Here is a 12245-nt window from a genome sequence, read left to right on the forward strand (position 1 = left end):
GAGAGGAGGTAAACCAAGAGCTGGGGGCATTGTGGGTCCTTTTTTTAAAGGGGTTACCCAAAGTGTGGTATTTAAAAAAAACTCATCATCAAAATCAAAATAAATGGATACATTGTTCACTGACAATTAACTCTTTCTTTCATGCTTTTTTGTGTGGGGCAATGAGGGTTAAGTGACTTGCCCAGGGTCACACAGCTAGTAAGTGTCAAGTGTCTGAGGCTGGATTTGAACTCAGGTCCTCCTGACTCCAGGGCCGGTGCTTTATCCACTGCAGTGCCACCTAGCTGCCCCCAGCAATTAACTTTCAAACAGAAGATTAAGCTAATGATGGCATACATTTTTACTCCATAACAAGTATCTTTGGTTCTTAATGAGGGGGAGCAATGTTTTAGACTAATTGGAGGACAGGGTATGTAGGAATAAATATCAGCTATAATGTGTGATTTTCATCATTGCTGTTTAAAAAAGGGATGATATTAATCTGAATTAATCTGAAAGGGTTTTTTAAATCCATAACCATCCATGAGTCACCTTCAATGAGAAAGTTGCCAACAGCAAACCTGGGGTACTTCCTTCCTCAGTTAAACTCCTAGGCTCCTTGCTCAACGTTCTGGTCCCTTCTAGATCAGTAAAAGGCTGTGCTAGAATGAGTCGGTCTGGATTTAAGAGGATGGGGTCGTTTCGAGATGGAGTAACCAGAGGAAACCAGATCTGTGGGGAAAGAACACGAATGTTTGCTTTGGTTTTCTCATCCTAAGATGCTTCTCTTTCTATTCTTTGAACCTTGAGTACAGTTATTCCCTTCCACATCGTGACTTTTCCCATTCCAGTTTCCACATATCACAAGTGGGCATAAGAAATTAAATAGGAATTTGGGGGAAGTTTTGCAGAAGCTGCAGTTGACATGCAAAGGCCAGAAGACAACACAAAAAAGTTTAGAAACTCAGAAATGCATAAAATATATGTATAGTATTGTATAATATCAAGAAAAAAGAGAAGGAAATCTGCAAATCTGGAAGACTTCTTCTCTGGTACAAAGGAAGAGCCAAAAAATTTCATACCAGCTTTCCAGATCATGGGTTCAAATTCTATATCTGATGTTTAAAAGCCCAGGGACCATGGGTAAGTCACTTATTCTCTCTAAACCTCAGTTTCATGATCCTTAATTAGGGATATTATTCACCTCACTGGGTTACTATGAGGCTCAAATGCAATAAGGCATGTCGTGAACTTGGTAAAGAAAAATCCATTATTATTCTGGGTTAGAATATAAGTTCCTTGAGGACAGGAACTTTTTCATTTTTAATCTTATCGTATCTTCACATCCTCAGTATCTGGCACAGTACTTGGCATATTTTTATTATTGCTGTTGTTTCTTGACTGAATATGAGGACCACAGAAAGCAATGTGGTAGCAGAAAAGCTCTGAACTGGGAGTCAAGACCTTGGGTAAATCATTTCTTCTCTCTGAGCCTCAGTTCCTTTATCTATAAAATGAGGGAGTTGACCTAGATGATCTCTAAGATTCGAAATTCTATGATCTATGCCCTCCTTGGCCAACAGTCTCTTCTTCACTTCATCTTCCACATGCTGCCAGATTCATAGTCTTAAAGCATAGTTCTCCTCCTGCTCTAAAATCTTCCATCACTCTCCATTGCCTCCAGGGGGAAGCCCAAACACTTTAACTTTTCATTTGAGGCCCTTTTCTTTTCTTTAAAAATAAAATTATTTTATTATTTTCCGGTTACATGTAAGGATCGTTTTCAACATTTGTTTTCATAGGAATTTTAGTTCCAAATTTTTCTCTCACCCTCCCTTCCCTCCCTCCTCCTCAAGATGGAAAGCAATCTGATATAGGTTATATATGTGCAATCACATTAAACATATTTCTGCATTAGTCATTAGAAGAATCAGAGCAGAAGGGAAAAACTTCAAAAAAGAAGGGAAAAAAAACAGCCCCAAAGTAGAAAAAGTATGGTTCAATCTGCATTCATAATCCACAGTTCTTTTTTCTGGATGTTGAGAACATTTTCTTTCATGAGTTTGTGATGTTTAAAATCTAAATTGTGATCGCCTTAAATCAGAAGCTTCAGCACCAGTCTAGCCTAGAGTTCTAGCCTGGTTGGGTTCTTCCTGAAGTCTTCCTCCACGAGCCCACTTTAATCAGGAACACTCTAGCAAGCTGTTTGTTGGAAGCTTTTTATAGATCTGGAACAGAGGCGGACCTTACACACTGCTTCAAGCTGATTGGTTGGTGTCATCCAAATCCATTGGCTTTGAAGGTGTTCTCAAGTTGAGTTCACAGTCTAGTTTCTGAGAACAATACCTTCTTAAGGGATAGCCAAGTGTGATTACAATCCAGTTAACTTGAAGTAGGCTAATCAGCAGTCAATCACTCTCACTTGATTCAATCAGTATAGATTAATCTCCAGGCGGGTCTTTGAGTATCTGCTAAATCCCATTATTTCATCACAAGTTCTTTGAAATTGTTTTGGATCTTTGCACTGCTGAGAAGAGCCAAGTCTATCCCTATTGTTCATCACACAATGTTGCTGTTACTGTGTACAATGTTTTCCCGGTTCTGCTCCTCTCAGTCAGCATCAGTGCATATAAGTCCTTCCAGGTTTCTCTGAATTACTCCTGCTCATTATTTCTTACAGCATGATAGTATTCTATTACATTCATATACCACAACTTGTTTAGCCATTCCCCTATTGATGGGCATCTCCTCAATTTCCAATTCTTTGCATTTGAGGTCTTTTTCAATCTGGCTCCACTATTCCCTGAATGTTTCACTCAAGCCAACATGTTCTACTTACCCTTCTCCTTAAGCTTTTACATTCCTGTGCTTCTCTCCAGTTGGTCAAATCCTGCCCATCCTTTGATGCCTTTCTCAAGTCCCAAGGTCCTTCAAGAAGCCTTCCATGACCACTCCTGTATAACGTAATCTCCCTTTCCTCTCACCATCTCCAATACTGCTTGCCTAGACTCATCTGACCACTGGGCATTTTGACAGAATTAGACAAGCATTTAACCACCTACTAGGTGCCAGACACTGGGCTAGACGCTGGAGATACAGAGCCCAAAATGAAAAGATTTTTGCCCTCAGAGAGCTTCTGTTCTCTAGAGGGTTAACAACATTCACACAGAAAAATAAATACAAAGTATAAACATAAATGAAAATTAATGGGAAATCTTGAAGAAGGTGGAACTTTACCAAAGCCTTGAGGGGATCTAGAGTTTCTGAGAGAAAGAAGTGAGGAGGAAGAGTTTTCTAGGAATGGAAGATAGCTTGGACAGAGGCATAGAAGTCTGACTGGGCCATAGAGTGTGTGAAGGAGAAAAAAGTATAATCAACCTAGAATATTTATTAAGTGCTTAATATGTGCCAGCAGAACAGCTAGGTGGCACTGCAGTGGATGGAGTGTTGGGCCTGGAGTCACAAAGACTCATCTTCCTGAATTCAAGACTGGCCTCGATACTTGCTAGCTGTGTGACTCTAAGCAAGTCATTTCACCCTGTTTGCCTCAGTTTCTTCATGTGTAAAATGAGCTGGAGAAGGAAATGGCAAACCACTCCAGGATCTTTAGTCAGACACGACCGAACAACAACAGTGTGCCAGGCACTGTACTAAGCACTGGAGATGAAAATAAAAGCAAACCAGGCAGTCCCTGCCCTCAAAGAAATTCAATTCTAATGAGGAAAGACAATATTCAAAGGGGTTCCAGGATGTCAAGGAGGTGTCTGGGAAGTGGAGTGGAGATCTGGTCATGGGCAAGAGAAGGTAAAAGCTCTTGTGGTAGAGCCCGTGGTGGTTCTGGAGGCAGAGTCCAAGGTTCCTAGGGGAGGCATATGTGGTGAGAATAGGTTTTATTACCACAACAAGATAGTAGGAATAATTTTGTCCACTTGGAAGAACTGACTCCATCCATGTTGTCTAAGGCCTTCTTTTTGGGATTCAGTTGTTTTGAGTGAGCAGAGGTGACATTGTATGGAGATGATCTCAAAATCTTAGCCATATTGAAGAAGACTTAAAAATTCCAAACAGAGGTATTTGTGTTTGATCCTTGAGGTAATAGGGAGCCATTGGAGTTTATTGAGATCTGCACTATAGGAAGATCAATTTGACAGCTTTGTGGAGGATGGATCGAAGAGGGGGAAGCCTGGAGGCAGAGAAACCGATGAAGAGGATATTGCAGTAGTGCCCACTAGAAGACTTATATTTAGGTGGTTATTGCGTGAGAATGGAAAAGGGAAGGATGTTGGGCAGTGAACAAGAGCAGAGTGACAAGTAGCAGACAACACCAGGCTTGTGGTGCACCTGGGTGACTGGAAGAGTGCTGGCCTCCTCGGTAGTACTAAGAAAGATGAGGGACAAAGTGACTGTGAGCAGCCCAGGAGACTCGCAGCGGGAGATGGCCAAGAGGCAGCTGGGGATGCAGCTCAGAGCAAAAAGGAGGGTGGGGGTGGTGATTTGGGAGCTACAGACATGTGATGCCTCATGACATCATCTGTTGCTTGTCTCCTGTCTCTTTATTTAACTTAACTTTTCTTGTGTTTATATATGAGCTCCTCAGCTCGAGGGTAAATAATAACAACTGACATTTATATAGAGCTTGAAAGTTGATTCTCCCAGAAACCCTGGAAAGTGCTTTGTAAACCATAAAACATCAAATAAATGTGAACCTTGGATTTCAATTAGGGACCATCCCAGCTAAACAGTACCATAGCATTCTTAGTGTTTTAAACTCTTTCCCCCTCTTTCCCCCCTCCAGTTTTCTCCTTGCTCTGAGAACGTTTATCAAACGACCATTGCTACTGGAAAGTTTAGAACAATCCCTTGCCCCATAGCTCCAATCACTGTTCCTGTGACTTCCCAAAACAGGACTCCCTTCCCTGGATACCAATCCTCTATGAATCTTGTGTCTTCCTAGTAGAATGTAAGTTCCTCGAGGACAAGGGCTGTATCATTTTTGTATTTTCATCCCCCGAACCTCACTAGCTACTTGGCACATTGTAGGCATCCAATGGATTTTTTTTCATTCATTCATTTGAACATAGAGTATTGGTAGTGGATAAGACCCAGATCTTAGACCATGAAATGTTATAGTATCACAATCGGAAGGGGCTTTCTAGAATACCTCCCATAGTAAGTGTTTCAGCTGGGATTAGAACTCAGATCTTTGGGGCATCCATTTGAATATTCATTCTCGCACGCCACCCTGTCTCTCCTTTCCTATTGGCAGTAAATAAGCAAGCAGATAATCCCTGGGAACCAGGGAGGGAATGGGCTGATGTATCATCTGAAAAATCTAAAGCCCAGAACTGGAACCATTGCATCTACCTCAGGCTAAGGTTCTAGGCATTTCTATTCAGACCTGGCAGAACAAAGGGAGAAAATAGCAAAGAAAAACAAAATTAAAAATCCACTTCTAGGGAAGACTACTTTAGAAGGGGCAGTGATTTACTGAGGCTATATAGGGATGCCGGTGATTTTCCTTCTCTGCATTGACAGAGTGGTGAGTGAGCAGAGCAGTTCTATGGAAGAAGGATTGGGAGCAATCCTTTTTTTTATTATTATTTTTTAAATTAAATTAAATTAAATTTTACACATAAGGTATTTTACTTTTTCCGTTACATGTAAAGATAGTTCTCAACTTTTGTTTATACAAGCTTTACAATTTCAGATTTTTCTCCCTCCCTCCCTCCCCCCTCCCCTAGACAGCAGGTAATCTGATATAGGTTATATCTATATATCTATATACACATAGATATATAGATATAGATATATCTATACATACATACATATATATATATATATACACATAATAACATTAATCCTATTTCTGCATTAGTCCTGTTATAAGAGAAAAAATCAGAGCAATGATGAAAAACCTCAAAATAGAAAAAAAACCAAAACAACAGCACCAAAAACAAAAGAAATAGTATGGTTCATTCAGCATCTATACTCCACAGTTCTTTTTTTTTTTTCTTGGATTTGGAGATCCTCTTCTATCATGAGTTCCCTGGAACTCTTCTGTACCATTGCATTGGTGAGAAGAATATAGTCCATCACAGTAGATCAACACTCAATGTTGATGATACTGTATACAATGTTCTTCTGGTTCTGCTCATCTCACTCATCATCAGCCCACACAAGACCCTCCAGGTTTCTATGAACTCCTCCTGCTCATCGTTTCTTACAGCACAATAGTATTCCATTGTATTCATATACCGCTACTTGTCCAGCCATTCCCCAATTGATGGGCACCCCCTCAACTTCCAATTCCTTGCTACCACGTAAAGAGCAGCTATAAATATTTTTGTACATGTGGGTCCCTTTCCCCTTTCCATGATTTCTTTGGGAAAAAGACCTAAAAGTGGGATTGCTGGGTCAAAGGGTATGCACAGCTTTATCGCCCTTTGGGCATAATTCCAAATTGGGAGCAATCCTTTTTTAATATTAATTTTTTTATTGTGAAATTGATAGTCATCAACAAACACAATCATCTTCATATACAAGAAGGACTAAAAAAAGAGGGCTGCATGTGAAACTGAATTTACCATAAGCTGTTTTTTTTTGTTTGTTTTGTTTGTTTGTTTGTTTTTTGCTTTTTTTGTTTTGTTTTTTTTTTTTGCGGGGCAATGAGGGTTAAGTGACTTGCCCAGGGTCACACAGCTAGTTAAGTGTCAAGTGTCTGAGGCTGGATTTGAACTCAGGTCCTCCTGAATCCAAGGCCAGTGCTTTACCCACTGTGCCACCTAGCTGCCCCCTACCATAAGCTTTTTAAAGGTACATCAAATTGGGGGCAGCTAGGTGGCTCAGTGGATAAATCCCCAGCCCCAGATTCAGGAGGACCTGAGTTCATATATGGCCTCAGACATTTGATACTTACTAGCTGTGTGACCTTGGGCAAGTCACTTAACCCTCATTGCCCTGCAAAAAAAAGTACATCAAATTGACCATGAGAGCACCAACACTGGTGTTCTTGTCTGACCTTCTGCTCTCTTTCCTATACTGTTAAAATAGATATTCCTTAACAGGGGCACCACTATCACCTAGAACACTTCCTTTTCTCCCCCCAAATAAAAACCCTACCTTATAACCAAAAATAAAAGACTTCCCTTGATGAGGAATGAAATACAGTGGGAAGAGGAGGAGAAAGGAAAGGAGAGACAGGGTGGTGTGCCAGAAAGAATATTCAAATGGGTGCCCCAAAGATCTGAGTTCTGGAGTCAGAGGACCAGGATTCAAATTCTGCCCCTGATGCTTATCACATATGACCTTGAAAAGTCCTTTCATCTCCTTGTGCCTTAGTTTCCTCTGTAAAATGAGGGGACTGGATGATATGGCTTCTGAGGCTCATTCTAATTCCAGATCCAAATATGTACAGTCAAGCAAAACAAATTATATCATGTTGGCCTTGTCCAAAAACATTTATCTCATTCTCTACCTGCGATTTATCACCTCTTTGTCAAAAGGTGGGGAGCAGGCTTCCAAAGTCATGGTTGGCCGTTGCATTGATTAGAGTTCTTAAAGCTTTCAGAGGTTTTTGTCTTTGAAATGTTGCTATTGTCTAAAATGTCCTCCTGAATCTTCTCATTTAACTCTGCATCATTTCATATAAGTCTTCCCAACTTTCTCTGAATTTACTTTTCATCTTTTTTTATGGCTAAATCATGCCCCATCACATTCATACATCTTTATTTGTCTAGCCATTCCATAATTTATGGGCATCCCAACTTTGCTTCCAGTTCTCTGCTACAACAAAAGTGCTGCTATAAATATTTTTGTATACATAGATCATAGGGTCATAGATTTAGAGGTGATGGGGAACTTTCTCCAACTATCCTTATCTTACAGATGAAGAAAATGAAATTGAGAAAACTTAAGTGACTTGCCTAGGGTCATATTAGCTAGTATCTGAGACAGAATTTTTTCCTTTTCCCTTTTTTTTGCTTTAATTTCTTTTTTCACCATATAAATATTTTATTATTTTCCAGTTACATTTAGAGAGAGGTTTTTTTTTTTTTTTTGCGGGGCAATGAGGGTTAAGTGACTTGCCCAGGGTCACACAGCTAGTGTCTGAGGCCGGATTTTGAACTCAGGTCCTTCTGAATCCAGGGCCCGTGCTTTATCCACTGTACCACCTAGCTGCCCCCTAGAGATAGTTTTCAACATTTGTTTTTATAAGATTTCTAGTTTCAAATTTTTCTCCCTACCCCCTCCCCAAGACAGCAAGTAATCTGATATAGGTTACACATGTAAAATCACATTAAACATTTCTGCATTAGTCATGTTATGAGAGAAGAATCAGAGCAAAAAGGATAAACCTCAAAAAAGAAAAACAACAACAACAACAAAACAATAGAAATAGTATGGTTTGATCTACATCTAGATTCCACAGTTCTTTTTTTCTGGATTTGGAGAACATTTTCTATCATGATTCCTTTGGAACTATCTTGGACAATTGTATTGCTGAGACAAATCGAGTCTATTACAGTTGATCATTACACAGTGTTGTTGATACTATGTACAATGTTCTCCTGGTTCTGCTCACTTCAATTAGCATCAGTTCATGTAAGTCCTTCCAGGTTTTTCTGAAATCAGCTTGCTCATCCTTTCTTACAGCACAATAGTCTGAATGCATTATCTTTCTCCACAAACTCTCTCCCCCTCCGTACCCCTCCAATTTCCCTATCACTGTTGAGGGCAGCACCAACGTCTCAGTCCCCCAGGCTCAAAACCTACGAATCATCCTCAACTCCTTCCTATCTCTCACCCTTCATGTCCAAGGAGTTGCCAGGGCCTGTTGATTTCACCTTTGCCATATGCCTCTCCTCTCCTCCCACATGTCCACCTGTCATCACCACATGCCTGGACCACAGCAACAGCTGTGAGGATGGGGGCGTGTCTGCCTGCCTCAGTCTTTCCTCACTCCAAAACATCTTCCATCCAGCTGCCAAAGCTGAATTTTCCTAAAAAGTACAGGGTTGACCATCTCTCTCTCTCTCTCTCTCTCTCTCTCTCTCTCTCTCTCTCTCTCTCACTCACTCACTCACTCACACACACACACACACACACACACACACACACACACACACACACACACACACACACACACACACACACCCTTACTCAATACACTCTAGTGATTCCCTATTGCCTCCAGGAGCAATTAGAAGACCTTCTTTTTGGTGTTCAAAGCCCTTCAAAACCTAGCCCTCTTTCCTTGTCCCCCATTTCCCCTACCACCTTTACAGTCTTCTTACATCTTACTCCCTGCTGTATACTCTTTAGTCCAATGGCACTGACCTTCTTGTTATTCCACAAACAAAACACTCCATCTCCAGACCCCCCAAGTTTGGAATGCTCTTCCTCCTCCTTTCCACCTCCTAGCTTTCATAGCTTCCTTCAAGTCCCAGCTAAAATCCTGCCTTCTCTGGGAAACCTTTCCCAACACCTCTTTATTCTAGTGCCTTCTTTCTATGATTTATCTGGTATACAGCTTATTTGTACATATTTGTTTCCTTGTTTGTCTCTCCCATTAGACTGTGAGCTTCTTGGGGGCAGGGACTGTCTTTTGCCACTTTTTGTAACCCCAGTGCTTGGCACAGTGCCTGACATGTAGTAGACACTTAATGAATATTTATTGCTTGATATATATTTTAGATATTGGACCTTTATCAGAGAAATTTACTACAAAAGCCTTTTTCTTCCCCCCTTTCAATTAACTGTTTCCCTTCTGATTCTGACATTATTGATCTTGTTTGTGCCAAAGCTTTTCAATTTTATGTGATCAAAAGTGTCCATTTTATGTCCTATTATCCTCTCCAACCTTTGTTGGAGAAAATTTTCCATCCATTATATCTCCTTTCCTCCTCCCCTAATTTGTTTTTAATATTGAGGTCATATGTCCATTTAGAGCTTATTGTGGTATGAAATGTGGTGTGAGATGTCGGCCTTGGCTTAATTTCTCCTAGACCTATTTCCCCAAGGAGTTTTTGTTAGATAGTGGTGTAGCTGTGTTTACTGAACGCAATGCTATTATGTTCGATTGCTTCTGAGCCTCGTAGACCTAATATGGTTCTACTAATCAACCCTGATTTCTTACCCAGTACTGAACTGTTTTCATGATTACTACTTTGTGGTACAGTTTAAGATTTGGTACTTCTAGGCCCACTTCCTTCCTACTTCTTTTGATTATTCCTCTCAGATTCTTGACCTTTTGTTCCCACAGATGAATTTCGTTTATTTTGTCTAGTTCTTTAAAGTGAATCCTTTGACAGTTTGGCATGTCACTGAATCTGTCAAAAACAAAAAAACCCAAGAAAACCAAAAAACTTAGGTAATGTTGTCATTTGGATTATATTAGCATGGCCCAACCATGAGCAATCAATTAAATTCAGTTTAATTCAAGAAACATTTATTAAGTGCCTACTATGTGTCAGGCAATAAATTGCTCTTAAATTATTTAAATCTTCCCTTTTTGTGGAAAGAGTGTTTTATAGTTATATTCATATAATTCCTATGGGTCTTGGTAGGTACACTCCCAGATATTTTAATACAATCTGTAGTTATTTTGGATGGAATTTTTAAATGATTGATAGATTTTGTTGGTAATCTATAGAAAGGATGATGATTTGGGGGTAGGTTTATTTTATATCCTAGTACTTGGCTGAAGTGGTTAATGGTTTCTATCAATTTTTAGTTGAATTGTTAGGTTTTTCTAAGAAAACCATCGTATTCTCTGCAAAAATGGACAATTTTGTCCATTTTTGTCAATAATTAAAGGAGAGTCCCTTGTCTCTGCTCATTCCTTCAATTCCTTTTTCTCATCTTATTGTAACAAGTAGGACTTTGATAACTGTGTCGAGTAGTAGCAGTGACAATGGCCAGCCTTATTTTAGCCTTGATCTTATTGGAAAGGCCTCTAGACTTTCTCCATTATGGAAAATGATGCCTCTTGGTAGGAGCCTCATTGGTGTCCAGGATCTATGAGTTCATTCCCTATGGTGGTCTGAGGGCCCCATTGACCTAATCAATCAACCAAAGGGCGTGTCTAAATGGTGTGCCTTGCCACTGTTTGTGTCTTTCTGGTGCCAGAGGAGCATTTGGCACAGATACTGACAATGTAATCACTGTGGGAAAAATGGATGATAGATGGAATGAATGTCCTTAGATTCAACTGTGTGCTGTGTGCCTGATGCCTCTGGCTAAGGTCTTACTTCACCTTTCTTGCAGGGCAGTCAACAACAGAAGCCATGGCCTCTGATACAGTGGGGGAAGTTCAGAGAGCCAGATTCTGGCTTACTCATAAGGAAAATCTCCCTAATAATTCAAGTTGTCTAACAATGGAAATGGGTTGACTTGGAAGGTGTTGTGAAATGAAGGGCTTGATTAGATGGGTCCATTCCTGTTCTAAACAATTCTATGAGTCTTTCTCAATGTTTCCTGGATCTTTTAACCCCACAGATCTATTCAGGCCCACCAGAGGACAATGCTGCACCCCCAGTGCCTCCGCCCAGGGTGACGGCAAGAAGACATAAGCCCATCACCATTTCTAAGCGCCCACTTCGGGAAAGGACTGTTTTCTATACTTCTTCAGTGGAAGAAAATGAAGGTCAGTGCCAACAGCTTCTGAAGAGTGAGTGGCTTTCTTTCGTCAAGGTGAGGGAAGATTTACAAAGTGGAGCCATCCACTTCTCCTGGGCCTACGACAACAAAAACGTGCCAGTTGATATCCTGATTTTTCTCGAAGAAAGTCTAATTTCAAATTGTTCTCTAGAACCGTAGGACCAACTCACAGTTCCACCAGGAGTAAATTAACATGTCTGCCTTCCCACAGTCCCTCCAATATTTGTCTATCTTTTCCCATCCTTCCTAATTTTATGTGAGCAGACTTAATGACTAAGGGTTGTTTGAATTTGCATTTTTAATTTTTTACATTAGTGAGTAGAAGCGATATAAACTATCGACAATCATATAAAAAAGGTTTCACCCTTTTCATATGATTGTTGATAGTGTTTCTTCTTTTAAAAACTGTTCATTTCTTTGACTATCTATTGGGAAATGGTTCTTAGTGTCCTAGATCTGTGTCAAATTCCTGTAGATTTGGGGCATCAGAATTCCATCAGAAGTGTTTGATATAAATTTTTTAAAAATAATGTTCAACTTTTCTTCTTGTCCTGGATATGTTGATTCTGTTCACTCAAAAGCCTTCAGAGAACACTAAATTTTGAGTC

At 40.1% G+C, this 12245-nt stretch overlaps 1 protein-coding gene across 1 annotated transcript in view; it reads left to right on the forward strand.

Annotated features, from left to right (window-relative positions):
* OPHN1 (oligophrenin 1) overlaps nt 1-12245 on the forward strand; it is a 278050-nt gene that overhangs the window by 239987 nt on the left and 25818 nt on the right. The window contains exon 19 of the mRNA XM_043974083.1: nt 11476-11623. Within this exon, the coding sequence (XP_043830018.1) occupies nt 11476-11623 (148 nt within the window). The remainder of the gene's footprint in view (nt 1-11475; nt 11624-12245) is intronic.

This window comes from Dromiciops gliroides, chromosome X (genome assembly GCF_019393635.1).
Source record: "Dromiciops gliroides isolate mDroGli1 chromosome X, mDroGli1.pri, whole genome shotgun sequence".
NCBI classification, from domain to species: Eukaryota; Metazoa; Chordata; class Mammalia; order Microbiotheria; family Microbiotheriidae; genus Dromiciops; species Dromiciops gliroides.